The sequence below is a fragment of the Haliotis rufescens genome, unplaced genomic scaffold, assembly GCF_023055435.1.
Source record: "Haliotis rufescens isolate VD_foot unplaced genomic scaffold, xgHalRufe1.0.p SCAF_1, whole genome shotgun sequence".
In the NCBI taxonomy this organism is placed as follows: domain Eukaryota; kingdom Metazoa; phylum Mollusca; class Gastropoda; order Lepetellida; family Haliotidae; genus Haliotis; species Haliotis rufescens.
The window spans coordinates 84207823-84229437 of NW_025963779.1; the positions used below are offsets into that span (position 1 = coordinate 84207823).

Genomic DNA, 21615 nt, shown 5'->3' on the forward strand with positions numbered 1-21615 from the left:
TACCACTTTGTGTGACCTGTTTGAAAGTAACACTTCAGTCAATGATGGATCTTATTCTAATTATGCAATATTGACTTAATATTCAGTTTCTACTGAAATGAATAGTACTTATAACACAGGGAAATAACACTTAGAGGCTGCTACAGACAGTTTCTTATTAAAGACTGGGTCACACTACAGCTTATGCTTATGCAACACTAGCAGATAGCTTCACACTGCAGACACTGTCACACAACACACATCTTTACAAAATAAGGCAGCTTTACAAAACACAACACAACACTATACACATCTTCACATGACAGGGCAGCCTTACAAAACACAATACACATCTACTCATGACAGGACAGCTTTAAAACACACAATACACATCTGCTCATGACAGGACAGCTTTAAAACACACAATACACATCTACTCATGACAGGACAGCTTTAAAACACACAATACACATCTGCTCATGACAGGGCAGCCTTACAAAACACAATACACATCTGCTCATGACAGGGCAGCTTTAAAACACAATACACATCTACTCATGACAGGGCAGCTTTAAAACACACAATACACATCTGCTCATGACAGGGCAGCCTTACAAAACACAATACACATCTGCTCATGACAGGGCAGCTTTAAAACACACAATACACATCTGCTCATGACAGGACAGCTTTAAAACACACAATACACATCTACTCATGACAGGGCAGCTTTAAAACACACAATACACATCTACTCATGACAGGGCAGCTTTAAAACACACAATACACATCTGCTCATGACAGGGCAGCTTTAAAACACACAATACACATCTACTCATGACAGGGCAGGTTTAAAACACACAATACACATCTACTCATGACAGGACAGCTTTAAAACACACAATACACATCTGCTCATGACAGGGCAGCCTTACAAAACACAATACACATCTGCTCATGACAGGGCAGCTTTAAAACACACAATACACATCTGCTCATGACAGGGCAGCTTTAAAACACACAATACACATCTACTCATGACAGGGCAGCTTTAAAACACACAATACACATCTACTCATGACAGGACAGCTTTAAAACACACAATACACATCTACTCATGACAGGACAGCTTTAAAACACACAATACACATCTACTCATGACAGGACAGCTTTACAAAACACAACACACATCTTCACACAACAGGGCTGCTTTACAAAACACAATACACATCTACTCATGACAGGGCAGCTTTAAAACACACAACACATCTTCATACGACAGGACAGCTTTACAAAACACACAACACACATCTTCACACGACAGGGCAGCTTTAAAACACACAACACATCTTCATACGACAGGACAACTTTACAAAACACACAACACATATCTTCACACAACAGGGCAGCTTTATTAACACAACACACATCTTCACACGACAGGACAGCTTTACAAAACACAATACACATCTCCCATGACAGGGCAGCTTTAAAACACACAACACACATCTACTCATGACAGGGCAGCTTTAAAACACACAATACACATCTACTCATGACAGGGCAGCTTTAAAACACACAACACACATATTCACACGACAGGGTAGCTTTAAAACACACAACTCACATCTTCACACAACAGGGCAGTTTTATAAACACAACACACATCTTCACACAACAGGGCAGTTTTATAAACACAACACACATCTTCACACAACAGGGTAGTTTTATAAACACAACACACATCTTCACACAACAGGGCAGTTTTATAAACACAACACACATCTTCACACAACAGGGCAGTTTTATAAACACAACACACATCTTCACACAACAGGGCAGTTTTATAAACACAACACACATCTTCACACAACAGGGCAGTTTTATAAACACAACACACATCTTCACACAACAGGGTAGTTTTATAAACACAACACACATCTTCACACAACAGAGCAGTTTTATCAAACACAAAACAGCCAGTTCTACATCCATCTGACATCAAAGTCTCTATGTTTTGCCCATTTAGACAATCGTCCACACACTTCTGTCATGACCTGTCAATGTGGAGACAGACCCTCCTTCAGTGTCCAGCACCTGGTGGACAACAGACGTCTGCTGCAGTATGGGATGCACCACTAGAGTCCACCTGATCCCCAGGTGTTGCATCCCCTCCAGATGTGCACACAGGAAAGACCTGCCAACATCTATTCCTATGTTCCATGATAAGGACATGTCTTTCTTTGTCACCTATCCTGGAGACATTTCAGTTCAGTGTAGTGGACGTGAAACAAATCTCCCCACTGTCCAAGAAGTAGGTTCCAGTACATGCAAGGCTCTCTTGAATCAACAAGAAAATCCTCTACTGTCCAAATTAGACAGCCTAATGCTAATGAAGGCCTGGTGGATGATGGCAATCTGACCAAAGGAATTAATCCGTCGCCTGCAGATAAAAGGTTGTCAAACTTTCATGGTCTTGTGAATGATATCAGATTTGTTTGCTAAAATATGACAGTATTTTAAAGACATTCCCAAATGTCCCCATAACTCCAAGCGCTGTATGACAAAGGTGCAAGGGCACCATTTACAGCTTGGTCGAATATGGCTAGAAGATGAAAACATGGTTCACTGCCGATAGGTGGCAGCACCATAGTTCATTGTTTAACGCCACAGTCAGCAATATTCCAGCTGATCGACGGAGGTCTGTAAATAGTTCATCTGAACCAGACAAGCCATTGATACACATTGTGAGTAATGATCCATGTGGTCCTCAGGTTACCATGACAAGCCATCAACCATGTCACCAAGTCCATTCAGCAGCCTCATCAGCTTCCCACTTGGGGTTCTAAACATTCCATTCCTCTGCCACATACAATTATAGATAAGTGGTCATGTGGCCCAGAGCCTCTCAGCCGGTGACTGGGGACAATTCTCAAGTTCCACCCAGCATAACATCTCAATAAAAACAAAGACTTGCTCGATGCATGTCATCGCATCCCAATTGCGTGGATGCTCAAGATGTCAATCACTGGATTGTCTTGTCCAGACTCGATTATTAACAGACCGCTGTCATATAGCTGGAATACTGCTGAGTGTGGAGTTAAACAACGAACAAACAAAAGTAATCTGAGTTAGTAGGCAACACATAATTGCACTAAAGTACTCACGGAAATGGAAAAAAACTTTTATCGATCTCAGATTTTAAATAAATGCAGTTAATATACAAAATATATAAATATTCAAACAACTCAATTAGTACTAATTGGGCCTTGGCACAAATACAGCGTATCAAAGGTTTTTATGTCTTTTTACACGTAAAAGTGTGTAGAAATATGAACAAAACAGACTATTGTGAAACTGAGCATAACCAGGTGTTAGTAGATCAAGGTGAATGTCCATGACCTATGACACCTTGACGACAGGTGAAAACAGGTGCTTGAAACCCACGTGCATGTGATTTGTCAGTGGTTAGTGATTTGTGAGTGGCATTGTGGGATAGTGAATTATCGTCAAAATATCAGAACGTAAAAGTAACATATTCCCTTCTCAAACAACTTACATGTCATTATTATTATGTACATAAACATAGCTGTTATTTTTTTACTTTTTTCCAAGGCTAATTTGCATAATGCCTATAGCCTGTTTCTGCCATGTCAATTTGGACTTAGTTTTATTTTTGAATTTTGAAAGTGCCTACAAATTACCTCCTGTAAAGTACATTTTGTATTGAGCACTGAGATAAAACTAGCAAATCCAGACTAGTACTTTTCCAGTTGTTTTGTTATTTCGTATTTACATCTACGTAATGCTTTGTGTCGATTATTAAATCCAGCAAAAACAGTTTTTTTCCATTTCCATGAGTACTTTAGTGCGGCAATTTGGGAGAGGATGTTTAGTCAGTATATAAGTATAGGGATATATATAGCTATAGGGGCATGATCTCATGTCAGGTCAAGTCAGGGTCAAATATCACAGTAAATCAAAATCGTACAATATGTTTAGAAGTCAATGACAAACTACATGTGTACCAAATTGCAGTTCATTAGCGGAAAAATACTGGCACTTAGGGGCAGAGTTATTGCTGTTTATGTGTTTTTACATATGGCTGCTGAGGTACATCGCAGAACAACCAGGCCTGTTGGCTACACATCTGATAATAATGAAACTTCATAATAAGAATATATTCAGTCAAAGTGCATATCCTAATCAAATAACTTATATACATTAATCATAAAACAATGCTACATGTAACTATGTAAGTTTATAGAATAGTTATCATTGATCATTGATGCTAAGCGCTGTACACATATACATTTGTATATATATATTTGATCATTGATCATTTTTCTAAAACTGCAATGAATTCTTTAGGGAAAAATTAAAATTTGAAAAATATAAAGCAGTAATGGAATTCTTAGCACCTGTAGAGTATGGCAATACAGTATCCTCATCAGACAAGAACTTGTGTCTTGTTTACATATAGTGAGTGAGTGAGTTAGACGACTGGGCCACTGTGTCCCCTGTTTACATATAGAGTGTAATTGGCCACATCAGGGCAAATTTGTGCTCCCTGCAGTTTCTCAAAAGTTGACAGGCCTTCCATTCTTTCTTGGTGGAAGACGTGGCGTTTATGTCGCTGCTTTCAACCAGCATTGTGAGGCAGGAATCACCACTGGGCTACAGAACCATTCAGCACACTGCATACTTATGTTTAAACTTTTCCCTTTAAGCCAAACCACTGTCATATACAAAAGTTAAGTAACCAGATAGCTTTTCTCAAATAGCTACATCATACCTGTCATCGAACACTGACCCTGCATAGAATTTGTTCGTTTGTTTGTTGTTTAACGCCACACTCAGCAATATTTCAGCAATATGACGGCGTTCTGTACATAGTCGAGTGGACCAGACAATCCAGTGATTGACATCATGAGCATCGATCCACACAATTGGGATATGATGACATGCCGTTAGTCGCCTCTCACGACAAGCATAGTCGCCTTTTACAGCAAGCGTAGGTTGCTGATGACCTATTCTAACCCGAGTCTTCATGGGCATTACAGAGAGAGATCCGCTTCATCATGACTGTAGGAATTAACATATGAATGAATACGTTCTTCATGGACTCACAACTAATTAACACCATAGTATTACGCGATGGATCTATCAGTGGTCATCATATTTAAATGGTGGTCAGTATGAAATCCTCATCTGGTCAGTGGGATAATCCACTAAAACTTGCCGAGGACAAAACAATGAAGCTGGGCTCTGACTGAGTTGGATACAAGTCATGATGACAAATTAAGTTATGTATATTTTATGATACAGGGAGCTATTATGGCCAAATCTGTTTAAAATCCTCAGTAAGTAATATTAAAAGCAGACAAGGTGGGCTTCACATTGTTTTGAAGAGCATGTCAGTTATATCCCAGCATGCAACGTAATGTGGGAAGTGGAATAATCTGGAGGAAACAGAAACTCAGAACCCATGACCAGCAGTGTTTGAAACAAAAAAAAGAACCAGGCGGCCATCAGGCCTACCAACATTACAAGTTGCAGGCCCTGACGAAACTCTTCAGGCCCTCATTTGAACAAAAGCCCTGCAGCATACTGTGACAAATAAATCACCATGCAAATTTACTGCAGGTCATGAGGACCCATACATATTTGAAACTACAGGCGCCTGCCATGAGCTTACGGGCAGGCGCTTATTTCGAACATGATGACCAGCAGATCCTGGCATGGCTACGGGATGCAACTCTCCATAGTTAATGGAGAGTCCTCGACTGGGCCACTTGTACAACATTTACACAAAAGCCATAGCATGTCAAACTACAACATGATAAAAAGTCAAGAGATCACAGCTGCAGGGTGCACAATGGCCTGTTTAGTGGGGTCAGACCAAAGCTGCAGGGTACACAATGGCCTGTTTAGTGGGAGTCAGGTCACAGCTGCAGTGCACAATGGCCTGTTTAGTGTGGGTCAGATCACAGCTGCTGGGTACACAATGGCCTATTTAGTGGGGGCAGATCACAGCTGCAGTGTGCACAATGGCCTGTTTAGTGTGGGTCAGATCACAGCTGCTGGGTGCACAATGGCCTGTTTAGTGGGGTCAGATCACAGCTGCAGTGTGAACAATGGCCTGTTTAGTGTGGGTCAGATCACAGCTGCAGTGTGTACAATGGCCTGTTTAGTGTGGGTCAGATCACAGCTGCAGTGTGCACAATGGCCTGTTTAGTGGGGGTCAGATCACAGCTGCTGGGTGCACAATGGCCTGTTTAGTGGGGTCAGATCACAGCTGCAGTGTGTACAATGGCCTGTTTAGTGGGGGTCAGATCACAGCTGCTGGGTGCACAATGGCCTGTTTAGTGTGGGTCAGATCACAGCTGCTGGGTGCACAATGGCCTGTTTAGTGGGGTCAGATCACAGCTGCAGTGTGCACAATGGCCTGTTTAGTGTGGGTCAGATCACAGCTGCAGGGTACACAATGGCCTGTTTAGTGGGGTCAGATCACAGCTGCAGTGTGCACAATGGCCTGTTTAGTGTGGGTTAGATCACAGCTGCTGGGTGCACAATGGCCTGTCTAGCTGCAGGGTGCAGGATGGCCTGTCTAATGGTGTCAGATCACATCTGCTACCACACAAGCCATGAATTGCACAACAGTCCTGAAGAACACTGCACTAACAACACTGGCACGCCCTGAACATGTATCCATAGCAAATGAGGTGATGAAAGCATCGTTATTTCATATTACATGCAATCTCCAATTACTTTGAAATACGATAGCTGAAATGATGGTGGCATAAAGCTTCCAGAACATTTCATACCTGGTTGATCACTGATTGAAACATAATCAAATTTTGTGTTTGAAGCAGAATCAAGAGACACATCATAACTTTACATCAATATTTTTATTTTCAATAACAACCCAAAGTTCTGGTCATCTGTTGATGAAATGACTATACTTGTCGTAATAGGAAAAGGGATCGGGTGGTCAGGCTCACTGACTTGGTTGATGCATGTCATTGTATCCCAACATGCCCAATGGCATGATCGATGCTCATGATGTCAATCACTGGATTGTCTGGTCCAGACTTGATTACTTACAGACCGCCATCATATAGCTGGAATATTGCTGAGAGCGGAGTTAAACAACAAAAACAACAACAACAACATCTGTTGATGGTTTATAATAACCATGAATCCTCAATCTCACACAAACAATTACGAGTGTACTGACACTACTTACCAAATCCCTCTGCAAAGATTTTGGTGGTGCTGCAACATGACATCTCCACCATCCTCCACAAGATACAGACCAACACAAAGATAGGAACAGCTTCCAGCCAAAAGAGAGCTGGATGGCTCAAGGTGTGATAGTGTCAAATAATCCTCATGTCGTCAAGTAATCGATCTGATCACCGGACATGCATCACTGTGTGAACAGGGTTTAAGAAGCAAATTTTTACAGGAAAGAGGACAGGTAAAAATGGTCTGAATTGAAGAATGTTTCCTCAAACAGTAAGAGGGTTAGTCATGGTTTAACATCACCTGCTGGAATAAAAGCGTCTCCACATTCTCCAGAAACCATTTTTTTCACAGTATCTGAAACAGGCGCCAACGGTCAGTATCCTGTCTTCAGGATCAAATAGCTCAAGGTTCAATAACTGACAGACACGAAAGCATCACATAATCCAGAAAACAAGTCTACATGGCCCTCATCCATCATCTTGAAAAAGCGCTTCAAGAGTTGCATCTCAAACAAATGTTACCAACGTAAGCTTTGGCATCAACTCTGAGGGTTTAACAACACTCCCGAGACCAAGTTACTGCTACAAGTGACACAGAATATAGAACTGGTGCCGATGTTTTGAACTAAAAATGGTCTTCCCAGCTCAATAACAGCACTGCCAAGGGGTTAGCATCTTATCCCAGGGGTTGTAGAGCAAGTCACATAAAGAACTTACTACCCACTCACTGAAGGTGGTGGTGTTGCCACTCTGACCTTTGTTCATGTCACAGGGCTAACTGAGGACTTTCTAATGATGATAAAGATCTGAAAGCCCCTGATCATGTCATAAGCATAGCAGCTCAAGCTACAAAGACGATTTACTCGACCGGAGGCCAGGAATCTGCATGCAATGGTACAAGCCGTGAGAAGAAAAAGAGACATAATCAATAAGACAACTATTTCTTTGGCTATAAACACTCAGCTCGTGGGAGAGCGGTGCTGAGGCCAAGGGGGAAGATGAAATTCTACTTTCTCTAAAACAATGACAAATGTTTCTCCTGGTCTCTCACGGTCAATTTAATTTGAATACTTTCACAGGTATGTCAAGCTGGTTTTCTGATACAAATGTTTGATGTGTGCATAAAGTCAGAGAATACTGAATACTCATTGCTAAAAAACAATACCAAGCATATACAATGTGTGAATAGAGATGACATAAACACAACACTGGAAATCACGTGTCAAATCCAACATTCTCACCCGTCTGCACTTCCTTTTTATTTTATGGACAACAAAATGTCAACTTCTGATAAAGAATCATAAATAATACACACCTTTTCTGCCCTGGAATCCCAAGGGAGAGTAAACTACTAAAACGAAGCAGTGCTTGGATCTCACGACAAGATGCTTATGTCTGTACCACTTATAAAATCCTCTACATATGGAAAGAGATCCTTTCAAAATGCAGCAGCCATCAAATGGAATGCGTTGCTTTAAGACATCAAATCTTCGCATAATCAGACCACCTATTTTTCAACAACTCATTTTCAAACTGATCTCCCTCTGTTGTCCTTCCTACCGTTATTATTAATATTTGCAGATGAAAATATAAAATGCAGCAAAGAGGGTTTTGGTGATCCTGGCACAGCCAGGCTGGTTAGGCTCATCATCAGCTCAGGGCTCTTGCCCCCTCTACATGAAGCCTAGACTTCGAATGGGACTTCTCCGAGGAAGCACTACTAGTCGAACCCATCCAGAGCTTTACAGAAAATGTGAAGACTCCCAAACACTGCAGCCTTCTGCATTACCCAGATTGTCAGAAGGGCTGTATTCCTGACAGCCTGGGTACTCTCCCAATGTCAGTCAACAGACTTAGGCACCAAGAACAATGGGGAGTCAGACAAATTCATTCTTGGGATGCAAACATGACATTTTGAAAGCGAGGTTCGGCATATTTACCATGTTTTTCCTGAATCTTGTCAATCACATTTGTATCAAAAGGGACAGAATGCAATGATAAAAATGGTTTCATTGGATTTATGAAAAAAAAGGACAAGATCAGGTTTGTTGGCCTGGATAGGTCTAAGGCTGTATACAGGCCTATTCTAAAGAATATTTTAGTTATCATTTTCCATTTTCTGGGTCGTACCACTGATGGACCTCTCTCAAAACCACAAGCATGGCAACATGTCGTTTAAGATACTGTGTTTGTGCCAAAGCTGGGCATACACTGACAATGTGTTGGACAGTCTCATTAAATTCATTGCATATTCTACATTTCATATTTACATTTTGATGAAAAATCACACATTGACAGTTTCGAGTGGGAAATGACTGGTCCTGAGCTGCAAACTGACAGCCTTCTGTTTCACTTTTCAGGCCAGCTGACTTCATCCAATCGAAGGATTCTGCAGGGTTGCTAATCTTCTCAACACACTGTACATAAACGCAATGCAGTGTTCGTTCAGATAGCCTCTCCTTGAAAAACTTGGCCGATTTGATATGGCCTCTGTCTGAATGTTATTAGTGACAGATAAAGATCGGTTGAACAGAAACTTGGATAACATCTTTCAAGCAGGCCATACGCCAGAAATAATCAAATTACATGAGTGAATGGGGGAAAATATCTATGTTTCTCATGAAAACCTTACTGAACTTTAGATGAATATGCTTTGAAAGGAAATCCAATGTGGGTCCCCCATAACATGGTTGTCTAAATGGCATCAGAGACATCAATTCAATCTCACACAGCCCTTCACTCCAGATGGCCAACGTCGGTTCGGACATAATTTGGGTGAAGTATAAAGAGCCAATTGAAACAAAGCAGTCCACCTTCCTGGGCCAATTTACCCTATCTGTGTACAATACACTCCCACAATTAACTACTTCCCTCACTGTGATCCCGGGGCTGGTGGTACAGGCTGACCTGTAATTACAGTACCTCAACACCAAGCTGCCATGGGAACTGATTAAACTGTCAGGACCAGGACAGAACGCAGGGCCTGCTGAAACACCCTGCCACGTCTAACCTAACCCTTGCATCTGCCATGAGGGATCAGTGTTGCAGTACTCCCCTGTTGATGGCACCCTCAACCAGGGATACAACCCACAACCAGGGATACAACCCTTTCACATCACAAACACCACATGCTCCATCACGCTTCGGCAGGGGGAGACCCGTAGAAAACTATGATCTGAAAAACAGCAGCAGGGCTCCGATCAATGATGGAGCTTTACTCCTTGGCTTGATAAAGTAACATTGAAATCCTGCTGGACTTTTCCTGTTGTTACGGTTAAAGTCCTATCTTTATTGAGCAGTGATACGTTGCGCAAGGGAAATGGAAGGCCTCAGTCAACCTTCTACTGGTGTCAACTTTGATTTTTGCCTCATTGTGTTTTTTTTTGTCTTGTGACACAAAGGAAGGAAAGGCAAGTATCGAATGGGAACTGCTGGTTCTATAGGATACAAGGTTCACTGAGGGCAGACAGCACTGAATCAATACTGCATACTGGACAGCAGAAACAATGTCAATATCTACCTACTCAACCAGGTTACCAAATGTCAGTAATTTCTGTAGTCTTATCCTTGTTTTGTTTTCATTTCTTCATGTTATAGTTTTCCTCATAGCTATTGTAGGAAGAGAGCATATTTATAGATGCAAAACACCGACTACAAGCAGAGGAAAGTCGGTCAGGATAGATTTCTTTATAAATCAAAGATATTGTAGATTGTTCTGCCAGAATCTACCGGGTAAAATAGCACTCTCAACCTTAAGGCCACACATTGTAACCAACCAATCCTCACTGCAGTCAGCTCTTGACACTTCCAGAACCCACAAGGTACAAAAAACTCTCAACCTTAAGGCCACACAATGTAACCAACCAATCCTCATTGCAGCCAGCTCTTGATACTGCCAGAACCCACAAGGTACAATAACACTCTCCACCTGGAGGCCACACATTGTAACCAACCAATCCTCATTGCAGTCAGCTCTTGACACTTCCAGAACCCACAAGGTACAAAAAACTCTCAACCTTAAGGCCACACATTGTAACCAACCAATCCTCATTGCAGCCAGCTCTTGATACTGCCAGAACCCACAAGGTACAATAACACTCTCCACCTGGAGGCCACACATTGTAACCAACCGATCCTCATTGCAGTCAGCTCTTGACACTTCCAGAACCCACAAGGTACAAAAAACTCTCAACCTTAAGGCCACACATTGTAACCAACCAATCCTCATTGCAGCCAGCTCTTGATACTGCCAGAACCCACAAGGTACAATAACACTCTCCACCTGGAGGCCACACATTGTAACCAACCAATCCTCATTGCAGCCAGCTCTTGATACTGCCAGAACCCACAAGGTACAATAACACTCTCCACCTGGAGGCCACACATTGTAACCAACCGATCCTCATTGCAGTCAGCTCTTGACACTTCCAGAACCCACAAGGTACAAAAAACTCTCAACCTTAAGGCCACACATTGTAACCAACCAATCCTCATTGCAGCCAGCTCTTGATACTGCCAGAACCCACAAGGTACAATAACACTCTCCACCTGGAGGCCACACATTGTAACCAACCGATCCTCATTGCAGTCAGCTCTTGACACTTCCAGAACCCACAAGGTACAATAACACTCTCCACCTGGAGGCCACACATTGTAACCAACCAATCCTCACTGCAGCCAGCTCTTGATACTGCCAGAACCCACAAGGTATAATAGCACTCTCCACCTGGAGACCACACATTGTAACCAACCAATCCTCATTGCAGTCAGCTCTTGACACTTCCAGAACCAACAAGGTACAATAACACTCTCCACCTGGAGGCCACACATTGTAACCAACCAATCCTCACTGCAGCCAGCTCTTGATACTGCCAGAACCCACAAGGTACAATAACACTCTCCACCTGGAGGCCACACATTGTAACCAACCAATCCTCACTGCAGCCAGCTCTTGACACTGCCAGAACCCACTAGGTACAAAACACTCTCCACCTGGAGGCCACACATTGTAACCAACCAATCCTCACTGCAGCCAGCTCTTGACACTTCCAGAACCCACTAGGTACAAAACACTCTCCACCTGGAGGCCACACATTGTAACCAACCAATCCTCATTGCAGTCAGCTCTTGACACTTCCAGAACCCACAAGGTACAATAACACTCTCCACCTGGAGGCCACACATTGTAACCAACCAATCCTCATTGCAGTCAGCTCTTGATACTGCCAGAACCTACTAGGTACAAAACACTCTCCACCTGGAGGCCACACATTGTAACCAACCAATCCTCACTGCAGCCAGCTCTTGACACTGCCAGAACCCACAAGGTACAAAACACTCTCCACCTGGAGGCCAACATTGTAACCAACCAATCCTCATTGCAGTCAGCTCTTGACACTTCCAGAACCCACTAGGTACAAAACACTCTCCACCTGGAGGCCACACATTGTAACCAACCAATCCTCATTGCAGTCAGCTCTTGACACTTCCAGAACCCACAAGGTACAATAACACTCTCCACCTGGAGGCCACACATTGTAACCAACCAATCCTCATTGCAGTCAGCTCTTGATACTGCCAGAACCTACTAGGTACAAAACACTCTCCACCTGGAGGCCACACATTGTAACCAACCAATCCTCATTGCAGTCACCTCTTGATAGAACCCACAAGATACAAAACACTCTCAGCCATACATTGTAACCAACCAATCCTCATTTTAGTTTTCCCAAGCAAGAAACTTTTGTTGGGTAGAATATGTTAAAATGCAAATATTTCATACACGCAGAATTTCTGTACCCAGGAAAAATCAAACTTTCTGTATGGGTCACAGCTTCCAATAACTAAAACATGATGGAAATCTATCCGAAATATTGACTCTTGTAGGAAATGAATGTCATATCTGAACTGCTTGGACCATGAACCATCCCTTAAAATATCTTTTCCTTGTATGTTTTTGCACAGCCCTTTATTACTTGTTGTAAATACAATAACAAAACCATTTCCTTAACTATGATGACTATATCATGGGCATGTGTTTATGAATCACTATCAAAAAGTGATGACATCAGGTGTTGGCCAAAAGGTGATATTCCTCACAAACACATGCAAAAGCAAGGCAATTGTTCACCTGAAAAAGACCACGGGAACATTGGCACAAGTCCAAATAAGGAAATGCATTGGACATCATTTTTGTCACTGACGCATCAAAATTAGAAAGACACCTTCTCGGGTCAGCATGATGCTCATACCAGTCATAGGAGAATCAAGTAATGAAAACAAACACAGTTTAGTGAGTGGAGTACTTACCCGGGGGCCGTTCTTTCTTCCAGCATGGCTTCATGGTGAATCTGCAACAACAGTAGCAGACAATTACTCACCAGTATGAGATGATGGTGCCATCAACTTTTCTATATTTAGTAAGGATTTGTCACTTATCTCGTTGTCACACTAAAGTCAGCCTGGTGTCATTAGTTCTCTCATAACCACAATAAGTGACACGACAGAAGATACACTTGGACGCAAAAACAGGAATCTGACATTTCTGGTGTATCCAGAGATTTAATTTAATGTTCTATGTTGTCTTCCTGTCTCTTTTTTTGCCATCGGTGTTTGGCTTGCTTTGCTGCAGTGTGCTTTACAATAGTTCCCCTGCCATTAGACTGGGCAACTGTGTTGTTGAAGCTGGGCATAATGATAATCAGAAGCAGGGTTAGAAACTAACAGCTTTTGTCTACTAGTCCTTATAATGACAACATGTAGCAAAACCCTTAAAATGGGCCAATTTCTACTAGTCCTTAGGATACCTTTACTGTTAGGCAGTTTGGTAAGGACTACAGGACTCGTGCCAATTTCTAACGCTGAGAAGAAGGTGGGGCATGTTGGTCCATATGAGTTCCATATTTTGATCAGTGAGAAAGTCAAATGACACAAATAACAGCAGTTCAATAGTAACAAGTATTTGTCACAGAGTGACGAAATATCCCCCGCCTGTACACCATAGTACCAAATATGAAGACAATCCAGCGATTAGTTCTTGAGATATTGTGGCAACACCGTTTTCCAACTCCAAAAACAGATTTGCCTGCTGTGACCTTGAAAATGGGGTCAAGGTCACCAAATCTGACAGGTGTATGCGGTGTCTGTATATACACTATAGTTCCAAATATGAAGACAATCCAGCGATTAGTTCTTGAGATATCGCGGCAACACCGTTTTCTAACTCCAAAAGCAGATTTACCTGCTGTGACCTTGAAAATGGGGTCAAGGTCACCAAAACCGACTGGTGTCTGCGGTGTCTGTATATACACCATAGTTCCAAATATGAAGACAATCCAGTGTTTAGTTCTTGAGATATCGCGGCAACACCGTTTTCTAACTCCAAAAGCAGATTTGCCTGCTGTGACCTTGAAAATGGGGTCAAGGTCACCAAATCTGACAGGTGTATGCGGTGTCTGTATATACACTATAGTTCCAAATATGAAGACAATCCAGTGTTTAGTTCTTGAGATATCGCGGCAACACCGTTTTCCAACTCTAAAAGCAGATTTGTCTGCTGTGACCTTGAAAATGGGATCAAGGTCACCAAAACCGACTGGTGTCTGCGGTGTCTGTATATACACCATAGTTCCAAATATGAAGACAATCCAGTGTTTAGTTCTTGAGATATCGCGGCAACACCGTTTTCCAACTCTAAAAGCAGATTTGCCCGCTGTGACCTTGAAAATGGGATCAAGGTCACCAAAACCGACTGGTGTCTGCGGAGTCTGTATATACACCAAAGTTCCAAATATGAAGACAATCCAGTGTTTAGTTCTTGAGATATCGCGGCAACACCGTTTTCCAACTCTAAAAGCAGATTTGTCTGCTGTGACCTTGAAAATGGGATCAAGGTCACCAAAACCGACTGGTGTCTGCGGAGTCTGTATATACACCATAGTTCCAAATATGAAGACAATCCAGTGTTTAGTTCTTGAGATATCGCGGCAACAAACAGGTGGGACGTACGGACGGACGGTCGTGAATACTATATCCCCCGCTTCGCGCTTTCGCGCGGCGGGGGATAATTACATAATGGAACTAAGACAAGAGATCTGGCAAACAAACCATGCAACATCTTGGAATGAGTGCAGCAGATTGCATGACATGAATCACTGGTACATCACACCCAACACATCTTCCAGAGGCTAGAGAGTTAGCTGACTATAAAAGTCCAGTTTCCACCCTTGCCAAACTTGGCTGGAATATTTGGGCTTGATCCCAGTTCCACCAGTGGCTATTACGGATGATGACCCTTCTTTGCCCCTTCTATTGACCAATCAGATTCCACCTCTCATATCACCTGCATTTGCCATGTTTGCTTCAAACAAAATGGCTGCGCCTAGTCAAACGATCTGATCGATACTCAAAATCTATATTGTGATAAAACGGGTCATAATTTGCATAGTGCATGAAATCCCATGAGCACCTTGATTAAAAACATAAAAAGATTTGGTAAACATCTGTTGACGCCAAGTTGTTGGTTCACGTGATTTGCAAATCCTGTAATTGACAGAAATCTGCATCACAGTTTATGAACCAGATGTCAATTTTGTTACGCGATTTTGATTTTTACTACGCATAGACTGGTTAGTGCAGCAAAAATATAATTCCAGCCTAGTTCGGCAAGGGTGGAAACTGGACTTTTAAAGTCAGTTAACTTAGCTCGGAACGATGCCCCAAACATGACAGAATGAGTCGTCTTACACAACATGAATCACTGGCACGTCATTTGTCTCCTAATGTTAAACTGATGCATATTTACTTTTTGATATTGTGAAAATCTGCATTCAAATTTGGAGAAGTTACATATATGGTCACAAGCTGTTTAAAATATATTTTGGGAGACTTCAAGAAGCACAGGACTGTCTGTGACCATAAGCAGTTTGTTGCGGAAAGAGTTGGAGGGTTGGTAAACATTACTGATTGAAGTATAATTAAATACTACCTTTTTTCTTGTACATGAGCACATATAAGTTCACAGTGACATTTCTCCACCAGATTGAACAGCTCCATGACTATTCTGGAACTACTTTTTTTAGGCACACAATTTATCATAATTCCCCAAAAGATTTGTTTGTTTGTTTGTTTGTTAGTTGTTTAAGGCCGCACTCAGCAATATTCCAGCCATATGACGGCGGTATATAATCAACTCTAAAACAGACAATCCAGTGATCGACATCATGAGCTTAGATCTACACAATTGTGATACAATGACATGCATCAACCAAGTCACTACATCTGAACACTGGATCCCGTCAGTCACCTCTTACGACAAGCACAGTCGCCCCTTTTACCTGGACCTGGACCTATTCTACCCCGGATCCTCAAGGGTCCCATAATATCATGTAATGTCCACTACAAAATATTTCACTGTTACGACAAGCATGGGTTGCTGAAGATCAATTCTAACCCACATCTTCACTGGCAAAAAAGTCCAAATTATTTCAGGAAGATTTCAAATTGATCATAAAGATTCTTTTATCAAAAGCCTACTGAAGTTGTTTCTCACACATATAGTTGAAGAATGAAATCATCAAAATGTCTCAAAGGGAACAGTATCACATTCAATACACCCATTAAACACACTGAAATGCAAAAATTCTTTGACGTAAGTGATACAGAAATCTATAGCATGATTAAAAATAATGCAGATGACGTGGGTGTCATTTACTCATCTCACAGGTGACAACAAAGGCTGACAGGTTCGCCCAGTGTAAATTGTGCATCCAAATATTTAGCGTATCCATGGTCTGGACTATCACATTTGATCAATATCTCTCCATTGCTGGGTATTGTCCTCGAAGGAAGCAGCTCTTTCAAACTTGTGTTTGATGATGTGCTAGTCTATTCTATTCAGTGTATACATGATGGGCGACTGCACCAACAGAGGTGGTTGTGGTGCGGCTCTCCAACCAGGGACAGGCCGGTTCTAAATAAAACAGTGCATTCTATTCTGTGTATACATGTATATGATGGCCGACTGCACCATGGTGTGGTGCTTATATACCAAGAAATTTTAACGAGGAAAATCAGCAGATCTACAACCAACAGATCCCAGCAGCTGTGGGACAGACATCAGGCCTGCTCCAACATGGGCTCCAACAACACCTCCACCACCCCAATCCAGTCATTGTCACCCACCATCCCATCACTGTCAGCATCCCCTACCCATCACTGTCACCCACCATCCCATCACTGTAGGCATCCCCTACCCATCACTGTCAACACCAATCCCATCACTGCCACCCCCTCCCCCTCAACCCATCACTGTCAGCACCCATCCCATCACTGTCAGCACCCCCTATCCTGTCATTGTTACCCCCATCCCGTCACTGTCAGCATCCCCTCCCATCACTGTCAGCACCCGTCCTGTCCACTGGCACCCCCCATCCCGTCACTGTCAGCACCCATCCCATCACTGTCAGCACCCATCCCATCACTGTCAACCCCCATCCCGTCACTGTCATCCCCCATCCCGTCACTGTCATCCCCCATCCCTGTCATCCCCCATCCCGTCACTGTCAGCACCCATCCTGTCACTGTCACCCCCCCCCATCCCGTCACTGTCACCCCCTATCCCATCCCATCACTGTCAGCACCCATCCCGTCACTGTCACCCCCATCCCGTCACTGTCAGTACCCATCCCGTCACTGTCACCCCCATCCCGTCACTGTCAGCACCCCCTGTCCTGTCATTGTCAGCACCCCCGTCTCGTCACTGTCACCAACTGTATTATGTAATGTCAACAAAACGCCAGACACATCATTCGTAAACATGATAAAAGTTCATTGCATATTTCTATGTTCATATTTGTATGCTAATACAAAGCTTGATATGAGAGGTTCTAAGGGGAGGTAACTTTCACTTTCTCTCATGGGAAATCAAACTCCACTCCTAATAGCAAGCAGAGATGTGTATGTCATGCTGCCTTCCCAGGCTTAGATGACAGTATCGCAGTCGGCAAAATGCCAAGCCATTATCACTCTAGCAACATTATTTATATCCATAAGCAAGCTGACATGAACATTGTGCAAGCTCAAAGGAATTCAATTTCAATGAAACAGAGAGCAGTACATTTGGGTATGAGAATTCCACATGATAGATTTGTGATAATAAAACATTAAAAACATCACATAATATCATATAAATCTCCAATGTTACAAAGTGTTGCAATAATAAAATGGACTGACAAATTGTCATTTGAACATGTCCATCATATTTCCTCAGTAATCTGGGCATCCCAGGAGAAGTCCCCACCCCTCTCCACCATACCTTGTTGGATGAGCAGCGCCTAGGGGGTTTTCCGTATCAACATGTCAGTAGCTCCCACTCAAGCACAGCTGAAAGCAAACAAACATAATTAACACATGTTGGCACCATCATCCTTAATTTCCAGGGCCTATCGATGTTTATCAAATTTCATGCAGCTTTGGGTGAAGAATTTTCAAGGTCTTTTCAACCCATGATACACACATTAGAGTACAGTTCCAAGCTATTTATCCTTGAATGCTCAGCATATTGACAGCACATATGGGGAATGGTAAACTCAGATCAATGTGATGACCAATGTCTTCGGCTGTCTGCTGAGTGGGTAATATTCAATGAGAAGATACCTCTAATATTACCCTCATCCCAGAATGTAATATCAATTTTGTTTTCAACATTATTAGACTTAAGATGATAAGTATCATTCTTTCACTAAAATATTCTATTTCAAATTAGACAAGCAACAAATATTTTCACAACCCTCCACGTAAGGAAGTCAACACTCACTGGAACATAGAATACAATGTAATAAGCTAAACTGAACATTTAAAAAAGCAACTAAAATGTTGAAACTGGGACAAACAGTAAAATAATTGTTTTCTGAATACAGGTACAACAATTCTAATCAATAATCGTTCTCAGGAAAAAAGCACAAAATGATGTGAAAGCAGCAGTGAGATTCATAACCTCTCAATATACAGGACCTGTTGAACAGAGTGCCCTGTGGGCAGGACAGATGACCACTGGTGGAATAGAACAGCTTCCCATTTGAAAAATACATGTACTTACATTGCATGGTCTTCAGACTATAAACACTCAAATCCAACTGTCCTACTTCAGGGCTTGTAATACCACAATATCAATATATTGCGAAATACTTATCGTACGATGGGAGTGACTCGCTAGCAAACTCAGCCATGGGCCGGAGGTATGTGTGTACAACTAGCACGACCTATCTTCCTGTATCTACGTTGGTATTCACTTATCTGTACCCCGAATTCAACCACCCCCAAAGGCTCCCCTATGCTTACACTCACTCCCAGGGGTCGTGTCCTGTGTTGCAATCACTAAAAACTATATTTTGGACTTCTGCATGTGAATAGTTAACTAAATTGTAAAACAGCAGGTGACTAGTCCATGAAATCTGACTGTGGCCAGACAGAATATATACAACTACAATTAATTCTGTAACCTGTCTGAATATGTACACAAAACATCGTATTCAAAGAAGCCTTTGCTTTGTTGCCCTTATATCACACTCACAAAAACAATATCTTAGTGTCAAAGGAATGTGGAGGCCTACAACTGTTTATCTCGTTTATCAGCAAAAAACACAAGAACCTTGAAACAAGTAATTACTTCACCTGTCAACATATGCATTAACATCCCTTGTGGACACGCCCACTACACTCTCATGACAGATAAAGTATGGTGCATGTGTCATCAACAATGATCTCGGTGACCCAATATAGTCAACCTACTAGAGATTAGCCCAGTGACCAATATCACCAAGTGGGTACTTCTACGCAACAAAACTTAACATTGCAATACATGTAGATCATGTATGTTTAGTTTTCAATAACTATGGTATGATTTGAGCCAAACTGGTCCAGACTCAATTATTAACAGACCGCCGTCATACAGCTGGAATAGTGCTGAGTGCGGCGTTAAACAACAAACCAAACCAAACCAATTTGATCAAAAGAACGTTCCTCCCTCCCAAGAAAATATCTTTTCATGCTAAATGTTAACTTATATACAGTCAAGTCCTGTTAATCCGACACTGTTGGTTGCATATGATTATGTTGTAGTAACGAGTATGTCTGATAAACGTAATTAGGTGGTATCAACGTTCGTGATCGAAAATCGGACAACAACACGATAGACAACGATTCAAATACGTTATAATAAATAAAGAGGGAAAAGGCAGTATTCATATTGTTATGTTACATTGTTAGCGGTATATGTTTTCTAATCATATGTTTCTAATGTATGACTGATTCGACATACTTTTTAAAGCATATGGAGTGGAATCCGTCAATTTGAAAATAGTGCCGCAATTCTTAAGAAAGCTGCTTTCTTAGTGGCTAATGTTGACTTTCTGTTTGTAATTTATTGGTTGGTCAAAGTTTGCGAAAGGTCAATCTGACGTGATCTGTAATGGGATGTCCTCAGTGGTAGCAAGAACTTGTATCCGATTTAATGAGATTGAGGTAATCAAGGCATGTGATTAATCCCATTTTGTTTAATTAAATCAGTAACTGTTTATTGTTAAGCAAATTTATCTCTGCAGCCGTTGAAATATGCAGCTACTGAGTGAGAGACGCCGACTCGTCTCGCATCAAAACATGGGGCGGTGTACTCGCGGGCAGATGACCACGGAGTACGCTGATCACTGTGTCGGATTAACGAGACTGATTAATGAGTGATTTCGGTAATTCGTTGCAAATTATGTGAGTCGGAGTCGGAGTGCGAGACTGTCGGATTAACGGGACTAAATAGCACTGATTTAATCGGTTCCCATCATTAGTGTCGGATAAAGCCAATTGTCGGATTAACAAGTGTCGGAATAACAAGACTTGATGTATGTTATAACAGTCTTCTAATTCAGACTAAATACATGTGACGAGGCTGTGTTTTTGAATGTCAATCTAGGCTAACTCATGTTTACAAAAGCATTTGATTGGTTGTTGATAGCAAGTATATAAGTGGGAGAAATTCGATGAAGCTTGTGATGTCACTTCCGAAAACAAAGCAAAGGTGGAAAATGGGTCCAAGGTCCTATTAAAATGGAGACATAATATACTGGATTATCCAAAATGATCAATGTGAACCTATCAAGTTTGCAAGTGACGGTTCACTTAACCATTTCTTTCAGTTTGAACTGTGCAGTGACAGTAGTAGACTGTATATTGTCATCTATCTGGTGATTGACATCATGAGCATCTATCTACACCATTGGGATACGATGAGAGGCATCATTCAAGTCAGCGAGCCTGACTACCCGATCACTTTAGTCGCTTCTTACGACAAGCATAGTCAGTCGCTTTTTATGGCAAGCATGGGTTGCTGAAGATC

General features: G+C 41.9%; 1 protein-coding gene across 10 annotated transcripts in view; it reads right to left on the reverse strand.

Moving 5' to 3' along the window:
- LOC124136961 (phospholipid-transporting ATPase ID-like) overlaps window positions 1–21615 on the reverse strand; it is a 132276-nt gene that overhangs the window by 69136 nt on the left and 41525 nt on the right. For 8 of the 10 annotated variants that reach the window (XR_007222896.1, XR_007222895.1, XR_007222898.1 and 5 more), the window contains exons 2-3: window positions 18544–18611; window positions 13539–13579 (exon numbers count right to left, since the gene is read on the reverse strand). Coding sequence is in view for 6 of the 10 variants with exons in the window: in XM_048402536.1 (XP_048258493.1) it covers window positions 13539–13572 (34 nt within the window). In the remaining 4 variants the exon portion in view is untranslated. Of the gene's footprint in view, window positions 1–13538; window positions 13580–18543; window positions 18612–19326; window positions 19469–19568; window positions 19588–21615 lie in introns of those variants that run through there. The other 2 variants (XM_048402541.1, XM_048402538.1) reach the window with 2 other exon arrangements.